At 41.1% G+C, this 19,592-nt stretch overlaps 1 protein-coding gene across 1 annotated transcript in view; it reads left to right on the top strand.

Moving 5' to 3' along the window:
* CAAP1 (caspase activity and apoptosis inhibitor 1) overlaps positions 1-17,070 on the top strand; it is a 134,131-nt gene extending 117,061 nt beyond the window's left edge. The window contains exons 6-7 of the mRNA XM_089317982.1: positions 13,968-14,066; positions 15,199-17,070. Coding sequence (XP_089174108.1) covers positions 13,968-14,066; positions 15,199-15,398 — 299 coding nt within the window. The 3' untranslated portion in view covers positions 15,399-17,070. The remainder of the gene's footprint in view (positions 1-13,967; positions 14,067-15,198) is intronic.
* Positions 17,071-19,592: the final 2,522 nt, after the last annotated feature.

Below are 19,592 nucleotides of genomic sequence, written 5' to 3'. Positions count from 1 at the left end.
TGAATGTTTATCAGATAATTTTATCATCGTGTGATGGGAGCACAACAATTGTTCAATAAATTATTGCTATAAAAACATAATAAAATGCATAAGTAGATTTCTAAGGAACAAGTGTGCTTAGCTGGAGATGAAAAACTGTTAAATATCAACATTGATTAGTGAAGAAAAACCACCTGAAAAAGTAACTAGGGTGAATAATGAGTGCTTTGATTAACATATTCTACAAATCTATCAAGACTATGGCTCGGCATGTCCTTGTTCCTCTCCAAAATTAATACTGACAGATTCCAAGACCCTATTAATATTTTAATAGTCTAATAAGCACTGGCAAGCATGCAGCAGAGAAGAATGTAAATCAGTGGTCAGAGCTGCCAGACTCTCAGGAGAGTGGGCCAGGTGGGTGAGCTATGGTCTCATAATGCTTGCTTAAATTCTTCCTGATTTTTTCTCATACCTGCACTCAGTTTCAGCAATGGTACTCATTTTGAAGAGGAAGATGTGCTAGTAAAAGATAAAGTCCATAGAATATTTAGGATTCTTTATGCCCACTATGTATCTTTAAAAAATACCGATGTTCATGTCAGTGTGTGTCCTTAAATGGTCTGAAAAATAGTAGAAATTTGTATGAAGAATATATAACTAGGAGTGTGAAGAAATACATCTTCCTTGATTTTAACATAGGAAGTCTCCTTGCTCTAATTATCTCCAAATTCATCCTCAACAGAAATTATGTAGTGTGTATAGACAACTATGAGATACTTCAATGAATAAAACTGGATGGAAGAAGGAACAAAAAACAGTAACTAACACATGTAAAGCACTTCGGGTGGTTCCTAGAACAAAGCAGATTCTCAGCAATGTTAGCTTCTTGCTCTTTATTCCTTCCGAGAGGCCACCTCTGCCGGGAACTTTACTTCACCTTCCTGTGCGGCGTAGGGTATGTTTTGTAGCTCTCATGAAACTGTCCCCAGAGTAGAATTTGGAGTTTGTGATGTATTGATAGCTGCCTCCTGTAACAATGTGAGAGCAGTAGAGGCTGTTCCTCAGAGGAGCAGGCTCTGCTTCTTGGGGACCACCAATGGGTGCTCTGATTTTGTTTGTTTGCTTAGATTTTATTTATTTGACCAGGAGAGAGAGTGAGTGAGAGAGTCAGCTTCCATTGCTGGTTCACTCCCCAGATGCCCACAACGGCTAGAGCTAGGCTAGGAACCTGAAGCTCCATATGGTCTCCCACTTGGATTGCCTATTTCAATAGTGGCTTAACTTGCTGTGCCACAATGCTGTCCCCTCATTGGGTGGTCTTGAAGGAGCATTTATCCACACAGGATTAGGGAAACCACACTGTAGAGACAAAGACTTGTTCAGTTGGGAAATTTTTTCTGTTGCTATTTTGCTGAGTAAATCCAAGCCATTCTATTTTTCTATACCTTCAGGAACTACTAAGATGTATATTTTGGTCCTTTGGTGCTATCCCCTGTATGTTGAACATTGTTTTCAGTTTTTCAAATTTTTTCTTCTTCTTTTCTTTTTGTCTGACTGAGTTATTTCCAAAGATTTCTCTTCTACTGCAGATATTTTTTCTTTTGCCTCATTGAGTCTGTTCAGGCTTTCCACTGTATTTTTTATTTTACACATTGAATTCTTCATTTCTAATATTTCTGCTTGATTTTTCTTTAGTATCTTTATCTCCTGGTAGAAGTTTTTGGCCATGTCATGTGTGGATTTCTTTAACTCATGTATTTTATTCTCTGTGTTTTTTAATAAATTTATGATCATCCTTTTAAATTCCATTTCAGAGATTTCATCAGCCTCTTTGTCTTCACATTCTAATTCTGCAATGCAGTATTCCTTTTTAGGGAGTCATATATTGTCTTCCTTGTTCATTTCTCTTGCATTTTTACATTTTTTATGCCTTTGTGAAAGCACTTGTTGGTTTTTCCTCTGAGGGTTTTGTTCTTTGAATTGTGCTTCAATGGCTTACTGGAATGCCTGCTCCTTCAGTGGATATGCAAAGGTGTTTTTCCCATTGCTCAAGGGTGGAGCAAGAATCCCAAATGGCACCAAGGTTGGGCATGGTAGATCTCTATCATCAGCACAGGGCAACGTATGATCTTACTGCATTGCATGTTCACAGCCTTACCCCCCTGCCAAGCTGAACCACCTGCCCAGGGTGAGCGCACAGTGCCTGCACACCCCGCCCACTCAGGTACATGAACCACACAAAGGATCTACGTGCTACTCAGTGTGATTGTGGAGTTCTGCATGAGGATCCTCCCTAGCACTCAGGGAATTCTGAGTGTCTGGAGCCAGACCCAGTGATTACCCATAGATCCAGCAACACCTTATGTTCTATTACACAGTCACTGGATTCCCACAGCCACAGGGTTTAGGACTTCCACAGTATCAGGGAACAGGGATCCATTCTGTGCCCTACAAGCCTCTTTTTCCGGAGAGAGAGCCACCCCGTTCCTGAAGGCAGCTGCCAGTCTGAAAGAGGTTGGTTGGTACTCTGCTTTGGCAGCTGAGTCTGCTGCCTTGGTGGGTGAGGCGAGGGGAACAGTATGCCCCCGCTTCACAGAACTGAGTGGGTACCCTGCCCCCTGCCAACTCTCTAGGCTGAACTCAAAGATGATGGGGACACTGAATTTATCCCTCTGACAAAATCCATCAGTGGTGTGTGGACTGCTGCAGTCTCCATTTGCCTTATTAAGATGGTGCTTCCTCCCTGGTGGTCTCCAGGTACCTTGATCCCAGGGAGAAGAGAGGAGATCAGTGTGCCTCCCCTTCATGAGTTTAGGTGGGCACCCTGCCCCACACCAGTGCTTTTGGCCATTTCAAAGTCAGGGGGAACTGCAAGGTTCTCCCTCAGACAGCATCACCAGTGGTACACAGGCTGCTGCCGGTGCCTGTTACCTCACTCTGAGAAGATGGCATCCCCAGCAGAGTCCTGCTAGCTGCTCCGTGACTGTAACCCCTGCTCCATGGAGTCTCTCTTCTTTCTGAAGACTTTCCACTGAAAATTTCTGTCCAGCTTTCCACTGGGAATGCGATTCCTCCCCTGTTCCGGTATCTTCCTGTGGTCAAAATCAACATGTCGTTCCCCTATTCGGCCATCAGGGATCTCCTGCTTTTCTCATCTTGCAGAATCGAGAGACAGGATAAGATAATCTTATATGAATTTCAGGTCATCCAAGCTCTGAAACTCTGTTCTCATAATAATCCCAGTAGTGAATTATCTGTTCTTTCCCCTAAAGTGCCATCTCTAGCACCAAGAGAAGGTGCTTGAACATCCGCATACCTGTTCAGATTTGGAGTCCTCTAGATACTTCTTTTCAGTGAAAATATGAAATCTATTATTTCATATAATTAGTCTGATATTCATTAGGACTCATTTCTGCTTTGAGGTGATGAAGCATCTGGTATCTGTAAGTGTCTATTTAGAAAAGTCACATTGCAGGAGAGGGCAATACCTTTATAATTGTATAGGATTATAGCCTTAGTGATGGACATAACAAAGTGCCCTGCAGATCTGTAGCAAGACTGTGATCTGTCTATCCTGCCCTGATATTGTACTAAACACCTTATAGTACATCTGTGCACAGCACTTTTATGGTGCTTACATACCTGACCTAGTAATTTTTTTTATTAGATAGTAAACTTTCATGAAATCTCTTCCAACCAAAATAGGACCTGAAAACCATTCATGATGCTTAGAATACCTTGCAACTTGATGGGAAATTTTAGCTGTGGGAATAAATTACAGTTTTTTAAGTACTTTAGACAGTAGAGTATAATTGTAACTTTGATGGGGAAAAATGTAGGGCAATTTGGAGTGAGAGATGAAGACAAATAGAGACATGAGATTTTTTTCAAAGATTTATTTATTTATTTGAAAGGCAGAGGCAGAAAGGCAGAGAGAGTGAGAGTGAGAGTGAGAGAGAGAGAGAGAGAGGTCTTCCATCCACTGGTTCACTCCCCAGTTGGCCGCAATGGCTGGAGCTGCGTCGATCTGAAGCCAGGAGCCAGGAGCCTCTTCTGGATCTCCCACGTGGGTGCAGGGGCCAAAGGACTTGGGCCATCTTCTACTGCCTTCCCAGACCATAGCAGAGAGCTAGATCGAAAGTGGAGCAGCTGGGACTTGAACCTGTGCCCGTATGGGATGCCAATACTGCAGGCAGTGGCTTTACCCGCTATGTCACAGCGCCGGCCTCAGTGACTTAAGATTTTATTAGGTAACTTTATACAGTAGAAGAGGCCTATGAGAGCAGGAATCAACCTTGTAGTTTAGAGACTTGCATTGCTTCTTGGCTCCAGTTCCTTCAGCCAGCTTTCTGTCAGCACGGACCCTGGCCAGGCAGCGGTGATGACTCAAGTAACTGGGTTCCTGCCACCTCTGTGGGAGACCTGGATTATGCTTTCTGCTCCAGGATTCAACCCCAACCCTAACCACTGTTGCCATTTGGGGAGTGAACCAATGGATGGAGCTCACTCTCTGCTTCTCAAATAAACGCAATATATTTTGAAAAGTGACCCATTGCTTTTCAGTAATCTGACTGACTCCTAGGGACTGTTCCAACTGAGTCGCTGTAGATTGTGCAGGTCAGTGCAACCATACCACATCCAAGCTTTCCTGCATTTCTCACATTCTGGCTCTAATTTCTCACATTGAGGAATTCTATGATTATCAATAACTGGATGCAGAATTAACAGTCTGGTCTACATTCTTGCCTAAATATTCCAAAATAAGACCCAAAGTCACACTGACTGTTTTACTCATTTTTTACTATAAACGTCTGTTAAGATTCCACTCCCCTACCATTCAGCACAGACATGGAACTTCTTGTCTACATGGAGTTTCTGATGTTGGAAGTCAAGAGTTCAGAAGGAAGAGAGTACCAAAGTCAACAGATAGAGTGTCTCTCCAGGATATATTTTAGATACTTTCTTCTTAGTTTCCTACTTTCATGCTCATCTTCCCACTCCTCCAGTCCTGTAGCGTTTGCCTTGAAGCCACAGAGTAGTTTGAACATAGCATGGTATCGTCTGACTCTCCCTGTTTTCCCTAGTGCCCTCATCACCTCTCCCCATGGCCTGCCTGTGCTCGCAATGCAAGTCTTTAACCCTTTCCAGCTAGCCCTTCCCTCCATCCGGCCCCGCCGGCAAGATTTTAAGTCCTCATTGCATTTTACCTTAATTTCATGGATGAAAGCTGTAGTGCTCTAGGAGTCTTTGGTTCTTTCATCTTCAGGTCACCTTATTTTTTTCTATTTTCTCAGAATTGTCTCACTTTTAATATAATAATAGCAATAGGTACTGTTTTCTGAGTGTTTGCCATGTGCCACATATTGTGACAGACATTAAATTACATCACTAATCACTTATAGCTCTAATCCTCATTCCAATCCTTCAGGGTAGACATATTAAATTTAGAGATGAGGAAACTGATTCTCAGATTATTTAAATGTCCGACTCCAAAGCCACTGTGGTTTCCAGTGTCTCATGCAGCACTTCTGCCTATTTAGGGCCATATTTTATGTTTATTTATGTTTATTTTGTTCGTGTTAGCTTTTTTTAATTTTGGAAAAAAATACATCACCAGTAAGAAAAAACATTTCACCAAATTTTAGCACACATCAGTTTGTTGTTTTATTTTTCTCATGTACTTGTCTTCTCTTTGTTTACATTCACACATATTTTAAACAGTATTTTTAAAAGTATTTTAAGTAGTATGATGATAATGTGCATTTAGTCTTTATTCTAAAAATAATAATTCTGTATTTTGTTACTCTTTTCCCTTTTTTTTTTTTTTGGACAGGCAGAGTTAGACAGTGAGAGAGAGAGAGACAGAGAGAAAGGTCTTCCTTCCGTTGGTTCACCCCCAAAATGGCTGCTTCGGCCGGAGCTGTGCTGATCCAAAGCCAGGAGCCAGGTGCCTCCTCTGGTCTCCCAAGTGGGTGCAAGGCCTAAGGACCTGGGCCATCCTCCACTGCACTCCCAGGCCACAGCAGAGAGCTGGACTGGAAGAGGAGCAGCCGGGACAGAATCCAGCGCCCCGACCGGGACTAGAACCTCGGGTGCCAGCGCCACAGGCAGAGGATTAGCCAAGTGAGCTGCGGCGCCTGCCTCCCTGTTGTTTTAAAAGGTACATGCTTTTCATTAGTTTTTTTCATCAAATCTCCTTTTAAAAATGTGCTAGTGTGTAAATGAAAGATCTCCGCGAGTGAGATCCCAGTGGAAAGAACAGGTCATCAAAGAAGGAGGTACCTTTCTCTGAAGGGAGGAGAGAACTTCCACTTTGACCATGGCCTTGTCTAAATATGATCAGAGTCAGTGAACTTAGGGGGCTTCCATAGCCTTGGCAGCTCATGACAAGAGCCTAGGGTGATTACTGATGCCATAAACAAGAGTGTCAATTTGTTAAGTCAACAACAGGAGTCACTGTGCACTTACTCCTCATGTAGGATCTCTGTCCTTAGTGTGCTGTACATTGTAATTTAATGCTATAACTAGTACTCAAACAGTATTTTTCACTTTATGTTTCTGTGTGGGAGCAAACTGTTGAACTCTTTACTTAATGTATGCTAAACTGATCTTCTGTATATAAAGAGAATCGAAAATGAATCTTGATGTGAATGGAAGGGGAGAGGGAGTGGGAAAGGGGAGGGTTGCAGGTGGGAGGGACGTTATGGGGGGGAAGCCATTGTAATTCATATTCTGTACTTTGGAAATTTAAATTCATTAAATAAAAGTTAAAAAAATTGTGCTAGTGTGGAAATTTAGATTATTTTTGTTTCGTGGTAAAATGAATTATAATAATGATATGTATGCAACTTAAAAAGTTTAATGGTAGTACATAGGCATTTTAAAAACTTATTGTGGAAATATTGTAATGTTTCCTTGGGATTAGAAGGAACCAGTGTGTACTTACTACTCAACTTCAGTAATGATCATTTTGCCCACCTTATTTCGTTGAATATCCCAGTTTTTTCTTGAGAACAGTACACAAAATTTCAGATGTCTTACTATTTCACTTTTAAGCCCTTTATGATAGACTAGTAATGGATAAGGACTTTTTCCTAAGATAATTTAATGCTCTGTGATATCCATCTAAGGTCTACATTTAAATTTCTTTATTAAAAGAGTGGATTTTCACATTTGGCTTGTACAAATTACAATCTAAATGTGGTCCACACATTGCAGTTAATAGTTATTTCATTAAAGCTTCATTCATTCCGAAGGGCACACACACACACATTGTTTATACCATCAATTTGTTGGAGAAACAAGGTTACAAATCTGACAGAATGTTCCACATTCTGAGGTTGTTTTCTCTGTCTCTCTCTTTTTTTTTTTTATTTGACAGAGTTAGACAGTGAGATGAGAGAGACAGAGAGAAAGGTCTTCCTTCCGTTGGTTCACCCCCCAAATGGTTGCTATGGCCGGAGCCATGCTGAACTGAAGCCAGGAGCCAGGTGCTTCCTCTCGGTCTCCCATGTGGGTACAAGGGCCCAAGGACTTGGGCCATCTTCTACTGCCTTCCTAGGCCACTGAAGAGAGCCAGACTGGAAGAGGAGCAACTGGGACTAGAACCGGGTGCCCATAGAGGATGCCAACGCCGCAGGTGGAAGATTAACTGAGTGAGCCACAGTGCCGGCCCTGAGGTTGTTTTCTCAAGATATCATTCTGCTGGTTTCTACATCTTTAGTATTTGTTTTATTTGTTTGTTTACTTATGTTTGAGAGGCAGAGAGACTGAAAGAGGGAGAGAGAGAGAGAGCAAGCGAGTAAGCGAGCATGCGCTAGAGAGGGTGCTCCCATTTGCTGGGCCACTCCCCAGTACCCACAGCAGATAGCGTTGAGCCAAGGCTTATGCTGGAAGCTGCAAATGCAGTACAGGGTTCCCCTGTGAGTGGCAGGAACCTCCCTGCTTACACCATTACTGCTGCCTCCCAGGGACTGCATTGTCAGGAAATTGGAGTCTGGAGCAGGGCCAGGGAATTGAGCCAAGGAATATCGATGTGAGGGGCATCTTAACCACCAGCCTAAATGCAAGCTCCTATGGTGTTTGTTTTAATTTAATTTTGGCTGTATTTGTAATCCAGACCTTTTTTTGACTTGGAATCAAATTTAGTATTTTTCTGACAACATTTTAGGAGATCATTGTTCTTCTAGACAATGTCTTTATATATATATATATATATTTGAAAGGCAGAGTTACAGAGAGAGGGGGACAACTTTCATCTGCGGATTCACTCCCCAAATGGCTGCAATAGCCTGGCCTGGGCCATGCCAAAGCCAGGAGCCTGGCATTCCATCCAGGGCTCCCAAATGGATGCAGGGGCCCAAGGATTTGGGCCATCTTCTGCTACTTGTCCAGGCTTATTAGCAGGTATTGGAAGTGGAGCAGCCAGGACTTGAACTGGCACACATGCGGGATGTCATCATTGCAGACAGCAGCTTAACCAACTATGCCACAATACCAGCCCCTTGACAACCTCTTCTGTAGGCAATTTTCTCAAACTAAAAGCCCATTTGTGTTATAGATGCATGTAATTGAATCCCTGCTGATACCAAGTAGTTTCCTTCTAGCACCTTCCAATCCTGGTAGAAAACTAGACATTGACTGAAATAATTTTGAAAGCTATTTGAAGAATAAAAGAAACTTGGATTTGATTTGACAGAGCAATGATTGAGAATTGAAGAAGAACACCCCCAACCTTCACCATCAAATATTCTGGTTTGTAGATTGGATTCAAGTGAAGAAGATGTGACATGACTGTTGTATGCTGTCCTTACAGGTCAGGGGAGGGCTGAGACATAAGCTTGTTTTCTGCTTCTGTGTTTTCTTTGAGCTTAGGGTAGTGTAGTGAGGTTTTCCATTTGGAGTGATAATGTGAAAGGCCATCATAAAGCAGGAAGCTCTAATGAGTTTGGTTGCATTGCAAGGATTCTCTGACACAAAGAACAAGTTGTGATTGGAGTAGAGGAATAGGGGCTTTTCCTGTCTCGCTATTACTTATTCCTTCTTGTATCAAAACCTTCAAAGAATTCATGGGAATGTATATTATGAAAAGATTATACCCAGATTTCAAAATCCTTGTGCACCAAAATAAACTTATCTTTAGTTTCATTTTTCTCTTAACTTTTTGGAATACACTTGCATTTTAGACGTGGTGTTTGGGGCACCTCTTGAGAACCACATAATGTCAAATCCCCTCAAGCAGAGGAAAGGAATGTCCATAATATAAGACTTCCAGAGTTGCCCAGCAATTAGGAGAGGCAGAGCAATGCTTCTCTTTTCTCTGTGGTCCCAGGAAAATGTAGAGAACATGTATGACTTTCCTTATATATCATTAAGCGAACTTAGATCTTCCGCAATCTGGTTTGCCAGACCATTCCAACCAATTGCATCTTTACACTCTATTGGTGAAGTCCCAGCATCACAGAGAAGGAAGACATAAAGCCTAAGGCAAGATTCTTTACTACCCTGCAACTGGAAATGTTAGGTTGAGGCACTATCACAATTTAAAAATATCTTTCAGAGGTACTTGTGACACTGTGTTAGTGGGAACATGGATGGAGATGGCTCATGACAATAGCTTTAGAGAGAAGAGGGCTGTGAAGTACTTTATTTGAGAGGTCTCTCTTTTGGGACTAAATTCAAGTATCTGAATTTTTCTCTTTTATCTTATCGAGCAGGCTGTGGAGTAGAGACTCTGAATTTTGACTTTGAGCTCTGGGAATACAGACTTGCCTCATTATTTTAACTTCTGCTTCTTCATTTGTTTTATTCATTTCTATCATATGGCATAGGCAACACTACTGGAAGGTCAGTCACAGAAACTGAGAGTCTGCAACCAGGGGAAAAAAGACTGAAAATTACATAATTTAATTCTGTGTCCTTGGATAACATTTTTGGCAACTCAGTCATTGCCCAGTTTCAGCTTTAGTGTTAATCATATTTTTTTTATAATTTTTGTTAAGATGTTTATTTTATTTATTTGAAAGACAAAGTTAACAGAAAGAGAAGTAGGGACAGAGAGAGAGAGAGAGAGAGAATCTTCCATCTACTGGTTCACTCCCCACATGGCCACAAGCCAGGAGCTAGGAGCTTCTTCCAGGTATCCCACGTTGGAGTAGGGACCCAAGCACTTGGGCCATCCTCCGCTGCTTTCCTAGCCACATTAACAGGGAGCTGGATCAGAAATGGAGCAGCTGGGACTCGAGCTGGTGCCCATATGGGATGCCGTTGTTGCAAGCTTGAGCTTTAACCCTCTGTGCTACAGTGTGTCAGCCCTGTGTTAACCTTATTTTAAAATTTCTCCACCGGTGCTGCGGCTCAATAGGCTATTCCTCCACCTGCAGCGCTGGCACCCCGGGTTCTAGTCCCAGTTGGAGCGTCGGGGTCTGTCCCGGTTGTCCCTCTTCCAGTCCAGCTTTCTGCTGTGTACCAGGAGTGCAGTGGAGGATGGCCCAAGTGCTTGGGCCCTACACCCGCATGGGAGACCAGGAGGAAGCACCTGGCTTTTGGCTTCAGATCAGCGCGGTGCGCTGGCTGCAGCACGCCGGCTGCAGTGGCCATTGTGGGGTGAAACAACGGAAAAAAGGAAGACCTTTCTCTCTCTCTCCCTCACTGTCTAACTCTGCCTGTCAAAAAAACATTTTTTTTCTCTTTGCCCTGTATTAACTGTTGCTGAGACTCCTTATCACTGTTTTGTTTTTTCCTAATTGTCCCTGGGTGTGCCTCTGTGGACATTATAAGCAATTCTCTCTCCTTTCTATGTAACCTTTAAATCAACATTCTGGTAAACTACACTGTATTTGCAAGGTTTGTTTCTTGCTGACATGTTTAGTATTACTCTTGATACTTCTATGATATATATGCAGGGAGTATAGTAATGTGTGCGTAAAAAGCATTGTGAGGACAGTGAGTAATGTGTGTGCAATAGAGCATTGGTGAACTATCATAAAGGAGAGGAGAGAGCAGCGTCCTTTTTTTTTTTTGGTTTTGAGTCAGTCACATAAGGAACAAAAAAGTGAAAGGATGTTGCTTTAGGCTTGAGTTTATGCAAAGGACTACAGTAGTTATATCCCTTTAGATATACTTGTCTAGTATTTCTCAAGAGTATAAAAACATAGTCTAGAAAATGTAATGTTTTATTAAACTAGCCACCGATTTGTCAGTTAAGCTTTCTTGAAAGTCTAACAATAGTATATAAGATTCTATACTCAATGAAAGGCAACAATGTATAACTCTACGACTGAAACATAGAACTTTAGGGTTAAAAGGAGACCTAAAAACCATACTACTTAGTACTTTTACCTTGTACAAAATGGAACTAAAGCTCCTGAGTTTTTCTAGATCAAATGACTACTTAATTGCTGAAAATAGTTGAGTTTTTCGCCCCAATCTCTGTTTAAATTTTTTTTAAAGATTTTTATTTTATTTATTTGAAAGACAGGGTTACAGAGAGAGGTAGAGACAGAGAGAGAGGTCTTCCATCCACTGGTTCACTCCCCAGATGGCCACAACGGCCGGAGCTGCGCCAATCCAAAGCCAGAAGCCAGGAGCCAGGAGAAGGGGCCCAAGAACCTGGGCTGTCTTCTACTGCTTTCTCAGGCCATAGCAGAGAGCTGGATTGGAAGAGGAGCAGCTGGGACTAGAATCGGCACCCATATGGGATGCTGGCACTTCAGGCCAGGGCATTAACCCACTGCACCACTGCACCAGCCCCTCTATGTTTAAATTTAGTCAATGTTGAGTAAGAGTGATATTTACCTCAGGAACTAATAAACTAATTTTATTTTACATTTTTCTATCATGAATTATTCTTTTTTTTTTTTTTTTTTGACAGGCAGAGTGGACAGTGAGAGAGAGAGACTGAGAGAAAGGTCTTCCTTTGCCGTTGGTTCACCCTCCAATGGCCGCCATGGCTGGTGCGCTGTGGCCGGCACATTGCGCTGATCCAAAGGCAGGAGACAGGTGCTTATCCTGGTCTCCCATGGGGTGCAGGGCCCAAGCACTTGGGCCATCCTCCACTGCCTTCCCAGGCCCCAACAGAGAGCTGGCCGGGAAGAGGGGCAACCAGGAAAGAATCCGGTGCCCCGACCGGGACTAGAACTCGGTGTGCCGGTGCCACTAGGTGGAGGATTAGCCTATTGAGGCGCGGTGCCGCCTGAATTATTCTTAATTTATAAAAAATTTTAGTTTGATCCTCAGCATTCTCACTTAATATTGTTATTGGGGAAATACTAAAAAATTGACATACTAAGGCCCTGCAGTGTGATGCTAGGCAGACATAGTCAGGTCTCTGGGAACCACACACAACTCTGGGTGTGTTCTGGTGACACATTTCCACAGGGCATCAGCCTGTGTGCACCTGCGTGTCTATTCTGAAGTGTAAGCAAAAGGTGACTGGCTCCATTATTTTGTTTTACCTGATTTTCATGAACATCTTTTAAAAAGTGTGTGTGGGACTGGTGCCATGGCGCAGTAGGCTAATCCTCCACCTGTGGTGCTGGCATCCCGTATGGGCACTGGTTCTAATCCCGGCTGCTCCTATTCCAGTCCAGCTCTCTGCTATGGCCTGGGAAAGCAGTGGAAGATGACCCAAGTGCTTGGGCCCCTGCACCCACGTGGGAGACCAGGAAGAAGCACCTGGCTCCTGGCTTCAGATCGGCACAGCTCTGGTCGTTGCGGCCATAGGGGAGTGAACCAACAGATGGAAGACCTTCTCTCTCTCTCTCTCTCTCTCTCTCTCTCTCTCTTTCTCTCTCTCTGTAACTCTACCTCTCAAATAAATAAATTGAATCTTTAAAAAAACAATGTGTGTGTGTGTGTGTGTGTGTGTGGTTTGCTCACCAAAGTAGGAAGAATAAAATGATTCAAATACATCATGAAGAATGTTGCTAATTGTTTCTAATACAAAGCTTTTGTGCCTCAGACTCTCCAGATGGAATATATACGTAATTGCCACCCAAAACTGAGAACCAGTTTCTGATCTGAGACTTATGGAGGACCTACATGGTTCTTTGGTAGAAAAGGAAAGCGTCTCTGCCACTCTTCTTCCATGTGCTTGTCTGGATTGTGTCTTTCTCTTTCATTGTGCTCTAATATTTGAGTCCTTGGACTGATTACCTTTGGAAAGAACTTGCATGTGGTCCGTGGACATAAATTTCTCTTTGTCTCATCATGTTAATGTGCTGTATTCTATTCTTTCCCTGGGAATGGATACAGTTTTTAAAATGGGTAATTGGAATGTGCTACCTTGAGTGTTCAGTTCATATTTACTTCCTTCTACTGCTTAGCAGTTTGGGCTTTTAAGCAAACAAGAGAGTAACTTTCTGAATATATGAATGGAGTAAAAATAAAAGAGCTTGACTATCAGATATGAATCAAATGTGCTGTACAGACTAATCCATTATTTGAATATATCTGGAACTGCATGAATTAATCTTAATCATGTTTATTCTTCTAAAAATATCAACAGTTAAAAATTGTATATCTCATTATTAAAAATGATTTTGGAGCTGAGATGTAATCTCCTAAATGAAGGAATAAAAATAAGAGTAGGATGAGCCAGCTAACCATTTTTCTTCCTAAAAAATTGAAATAATGGAGATCAAGTCTGTTAGGCATCGTTCAATAAATCAGAAGTCTTATGACATGTCTGATATTTTATTAACAAAATTTTGATTTGATTTATCTATTTAAAATAACTGGCAAGGTATTCTTTAAGTGCTGAAACATAAATTCCAAACATGAAACCTTGATTTATGTTAATGGAGGCTTACATGGGAGACACAGCAGTGATCACAGATTTTGCAGTGTTCTTTCAGTTGGGGGATAAAACCACAGAAAAGTACAGAAAAAACTGCTGCTGTCTGTCCCCTCTGTTGATGTAAGGATGACGACTGTCCTAAGAAATGATACCATCTTGATGACACAAACTTTCACTTCTTTTCCAGACACCTCCAGATTTTCTGAAATCCGCCCCACAGTTCTGAATGCCTGTGTCTCCAGACTTCTACAAGAATCGCAGTGGAGTTTTATTAAAACGTTCCTTGGTAAATACTGGGTCTTTCTGATCTCTTACAGTAACGTTTATATTTTCATATTCCTCAAAGCGCCTTCATCTCCCCTGCCTCTTAGACTCTGAATGACACCTACTGAATTACCTATTTCAATTCTGTGTCAATCCAGAATATGCCTGTATTCTACTCGGGCTGCTAGGCATTACCAGAGAGAAACTGCATGGTCATGCAAATTGGCACCACTCCACGTCTTTACTTTCCAGCCTCAGAAATTTCTATACCATTTGCACCATGCAGCCCTCTTCCTTGTTCTTTGCAGGACTGTCCCCTTCTGATCCTTTAGGCTGCACCCTAACTGTTGCTGCCTTAGAGAATCCTTCCATGATCTCCCTGTGAAAGGAGGTCTCCCCCCAATCTAGTGCCCTGTTGATTTCAAGACATTTTGCACTCTTTGTACTTCTATGTTTGCCTTACTATTTCCACCATCAATTTCTTGTGCCTAGGGAAAGCATCTATTCGACTAATTACTATAGAACTGTATTTTCTAGCGCACAGTAAACCTTCAGCAGCATTTTTTGTATAAATAAAAATAGTTAGATTGTGTTTGAGAAAGAGAAGCATTTTTCTAAGTTATATAAATATTGAAAGCGCTGCTTTAAATAAGCATAGCCACGAGCCATCCTTATAGATGTTAAGTTGCTTCACCTTTCAAATAAGCTTCTTAAGTGTGGTGAAATAGTTAAACAGATGTTTGTGTTCTGATTTTGGAACCTGCAGCACTTGCTGATCCTCTGTAATAGTGATTCCCAACTTCCCTTTGTCTGCAGGTGCACACAGGCTGATGCTTTGTTGACATGTGCTGCCCAAACACAAATAGGGCTGTGTATGGTTCTTGGAGCCCTGACTGTTCCTGAATCTTTTTTTTTTTTCTCCACTCAGGAAATCATACTGGGGTATGAGTGAGGGCGAGTGTAAGGCTACTGGTAGGATTACCTTGACTCTATTTTCTTTTGTCTTAAAATGCAAAAAAGACAAACCAATTATACATTGTATGTTTTTAAAAAGTTGTAATGCATTAACTTGCTTCACACCTCACAACCAACCAGGACATATCAGTTTGTCATGACGTGTGATTTTTAAAAACTATTTATTTATTTATTTGAAGGCAGAGAAAGAAAGAGAGAGATCTTCCATCCTCTGATTGACTCCCTGAATGCCTGCAATAGCTGCGCCAGGCTGAAACCCAGAACTAAGAACTCCATCCAGGTCTCCCACATGTGGGACAGGAACCCAAATACTTGGGCCATCATCATCCACTGCCCTACAGGTTTGTTAGCAGGAAACTTAATGGGAATTGTGCAGTAGCTGGGACTCAAACAGGCCTTCTGATGTGGGATCAGGGCATCCTAGGTGGTAGCTTAACCCACTGTATCACAACACCTGTCCCATGACTAAAAAGAATGTATTTGATAGTGAAAGCAAGAGCAAGAGAGAGAGAGAGAGAGAACGAGAACTCCCACCGGCTGGTTCACTCCTCAGATATCCGCAGTGGTTGAGGCTGTACTGAGGCTGAAGCTGGGAGCTGGGAATTCAATTTAGGTTTCCCATGTGGGTTGCAGAGACCCAACTACTTGAAATATCACTGCTGCCACCCAGGCTCTGCATTCATAGGAAACCGAAATCAAGAGCCAGAGCTGGGAGTCAAACCCAGGTTCTCTTATATGGGATGTGAGTGCCTTAACCTCTAGACTAAATGCTTCCTCCTGACATATGACTTTTGAACTGATGTTTTATAAATTGGTCCAAAATTTCTGGAAGTACATTACTGTTTATATTTTTTGGAGAAAAAAAGAATAAATGTAGATGAGAGTGCAAAACAGCAATACTATAGGAGTGGAGGGGAACTCATGGAAATAATAATTGCAGGAAAGCTTATACCATGCCTGGTAAGGTGTTAACTCTGAAACTCTTCCTTCTTGATTATCATAAATGCATATTATTTAACTTGAGCTATATAAATGCAAATACTAGACATATTTGGTCTGAAAATATAGTTTCATATAGCTTCAGCTAATTAATTCATTAGTGTGTTCTATCATTCATCTAAAATGTAATTGGGGATGAGTTATAAGTTCTTGCAAAAGGGAAAAGAGCAACAAAATAGTGAAACCTTTGATGTGTGTTTTAGTGACTTCTTTTTTAATACAAGTCAACTAATCAATGAACTTGTCAGTCTGGGTTGTATATCCTTAGCCTAGCACTGGTCTATCAGCTAACTGGGGCAAACCAGAAAAATCCAGGATAGGTTTGGACCATAGAAATTTCCACCACTATGGGAAGAACCAAACATCTAGGAAGTAGTTTACATATGATAAATTATGCAACAAACAAGAATGCATTTTTTTTTTTTGCCAAACTGGTTCCTTTTTTGGCTTGCCACTTTGGTATTCTTTAAAATTTTTCCCCCAGAAACCTTATATTTAAGGAAAGTAAACTTCATACATTTCATAATTACAACTTTAGGCACATGGTTATTCTTCCCACCATACCCACTCTCCCACCCACACTCCCATCCTTCTTCGTCCTCCTTCTCTTATTCCCATTCTTATTTTTCACTAAGATCTATTTTCAATTAACTTTATACACATATGACTATATGTTAAGAGTTCAACAAATAGTATGCAAAAAAACCATATTCCTCAACAGTTGAAATAAGGCTCCATATTCAAAATCCTTGGTTCTCAAAGTGTCAATTTCATTTCTATAGATTGCCTTTTAGGTGCTCTATTTGTTCTCATAGGTCAGGGAGAACATATGGTATTTGACCTTTTGGTACTGGCTAATTTACTAAGTATGATGTTTTCCAGTTTTATTCATTTTGTTGAAAATGACCAGATTTTGGGATTTTTTTTTGTGTAGTACTCCATGGTGTACATATCCCATAATTTCTTTATAAAGTCTTCAGTTGATGGGCATTTGGGTTGATTCTATATCTTAGCTATTGTAAATTGAGCTGCAATAAACATGGGGATACAGATAACTAATATGCTGATTTCATTTCCTTTGGATAAATTCTCAGGAGTGGGATGGCTGGGTAGTATGGTAGGTCTATATTCAGATTTCTGAGGTATCTCCATATTGTCTTTTTTTTTAAAAAAAGATTTTTTATTTATTTATTTGAGAGTTAGACTTACAGACAGTGAGAGGTAGAGATAGACAGAAAGGTCTTCTTCCACTGGTTCATTCCCCAAATGGCTGCAACTGCCGGAGCTGTGCTGATCCAAAGCCAGGAGCCAAGAACTTCCTCTGGTCTCCCATACAGGTGCAGGGGTCCAAGGACTTGGGCCATCTTCCACTGCTTTCCTAGGCCATAGCAGAGAGCTGGTTTGGAAGAAGAGCAGCCGGGACTAGAAATGACGCCCACAGGGGATGCTGGTGCCACAGGCAGGGGATCAACCTGTTGCACCACAGTGCTGGTCCTCCATATTGTCTTCCATAGTGGTTTTACCAGTTTACATTCCCACCATCAATGAATTAGGGTACCTTTTACACAACATCTTCACCAGCATTTGTTGTTTGTTGATTTATGTATGAAAGCCATTCGAACAAGGGTAAGGTGAAACCTCATTGTGGTTTTGATTTGCATGTCCATGACAGGTAGTGATCCTGAGCATCTTTTCATGTGTCTGTTAACCATTTGGATTTCCTCTTTTGAAAAATGTCTATTGAGGTCCTTGGCCCATCTCTTAACTGGGTTTTTTGTTTTGTTGTTGTGGAGTTTCTTTATCTCTTTATATATTCTGGTTATTGATCCCTTATCAGTTGCATAGTTTTTAAATAATTTCTCCCATTCTGTCAGTTGCTTCTTCATTTTCCTGAGTGTTCCTTTTGCAGTACAGAAGCTTCTCAATTTGATGTAATCCCATGTATTAATTTTGGCTTTGATTGCCTGTGCCTCTGGGGTCTTCTCCAAGAACTCTTTGCCTATGCCAATGTCTTGTAGGGGTTTCCCAATGTTCTCTAATAATTTGATGGTGTCAGGTCAGAGATTTAGGTCTTTAATCCACGTTGAGTAGATTTTTGTGTAAGGTGTATGGTAGGGGTTTTTCATGCATACTTCTGCATGTGGAAATACAATTTTCCCAGCACCATTTTTTGAAGAGACTGTCTTTTCTCCAGGGATTGGTTTTAGCTCCTTGATCAAATATAATTTGGTTGTAAATGTTTGGATTAATTTCTGGTGTTTTTATTCTGTTCCATTGGACTATCCATCTATTTTTGTACCAGTACCAGGCTGTTTTGATTATAACTGTCTTATAGTATGTCTTGAAATCTGGTATTGTGATGCCTCTGGTGTTATTTTTGTTGTGTAAGATTACTTTTAGCTATTTGAGGTCTCCTGTGCCTCCATATGAATTTCAGCATCATTTTTTATATATCTGAGAAGAAGGTCTTTGGTATTTTGATTTGGATCACATTGAATCTGTAAATTGCTTTTGGAAGAATGGACATTTTGATGATATCGATTCTTCCAATCCATGGACATGGAAAATTTTTCTATTCTCTTGTATCTTCTCTTTCTTTCTTTAATTTTTTGTAATTCTCTTAATAGAGATCTTTGACATTCTTGGTTAAACTTATTCCAAGGTATTTGATTTTTTTTTTTAGCTATTGTGAATGGAATTGATCTTAGAAGCTCAATCTCTGCCTTGGCATTATCTGTGTATAGAAAGGCTATTGGTTTTTGTGTGTTGATTTTATATCCTGCCACTTTACCAAATTCTTCTGTGAGTTCCAGTTGTCTCTTAGTGGAGTCTTTTGGATTCCTTATATATAGAATCATGTCATCTACAAATAAGAATAATTTGACTTTCTCCTTCCCAATTGTATCCCTTTGGTTTCTTTTTCTTTTTTTTTAAATAATTTATTTTATTTGAAAGTCAGAGTTACATAAAGAGAGGAGAGGCAGAGAGAGAGAGAGAGGTCTTCTATCCGGTGGTTCACTCCCCAATTGGCTGCAATGTCTGGAGTTGTGCCGATCCAAAGTCAGGAGCCAGGAGCTTTGTCCTGTTCTTCCATGTGGCTTCAGGGACCCAAGGACTTGGGCCATCTTCTACTGCTTTCCCAGGCCATTGCAGAGAGCTGGATCAGAAGTGGAATAGTGGGGACTCAAACTGGTGCCCATATGGGATGCTGTCACTGCAGGCAGCAGCTTTACCTGCTACACTACAGCACCAGCCCCGTTTTGATTTCTTTTTCTTGACTAATGGCTCTGTCTGAAACTTCCAGGACTCTACTGAATGACAGTGGTTAGAGTGGGCATCCTTGTCTGGTTCCAGATCTCAGTGGGAATGCTTCCAACTTTTCTCCATTCAACAGGACGCTGACTGTAATTTTGTTTTAAATTGCTTTGATTGTGTTTAAGAATGTTCCTTCTCTACCCAATTTGCTTAGACTTTTCATCATGGAAGGGTGTTGTATTTTATCAAATGCTTTCTCTGCATCTATTGAGATAATTATTTGGTTTTTGTTCTTCAATTTGTTAATGTGTTATATCGC

The sequence above is a fragment of the Oryctolagus cuniculus genome, chromosome 1 (genome assembly GCF_051225735.1).
Source record: "Oryctolagus cuniculus isolate XC-2025 breed Fujian yellow rabbit chromosome 1, ASM5122573v1, whole genome shotgun sequence".
In the NCBI taxonomy this organism is placed as follows: Eukaryota; Metazoa; Chordata; class Mammalia; order Lagomorpha; family Leporidae; genus Oryctolagus; species Oryctolagus cuniculus.
Note: the sequence above shows the minus strand (reverse complement) of the source record. Positions and strands in the feature narration are given on the sequence as shown.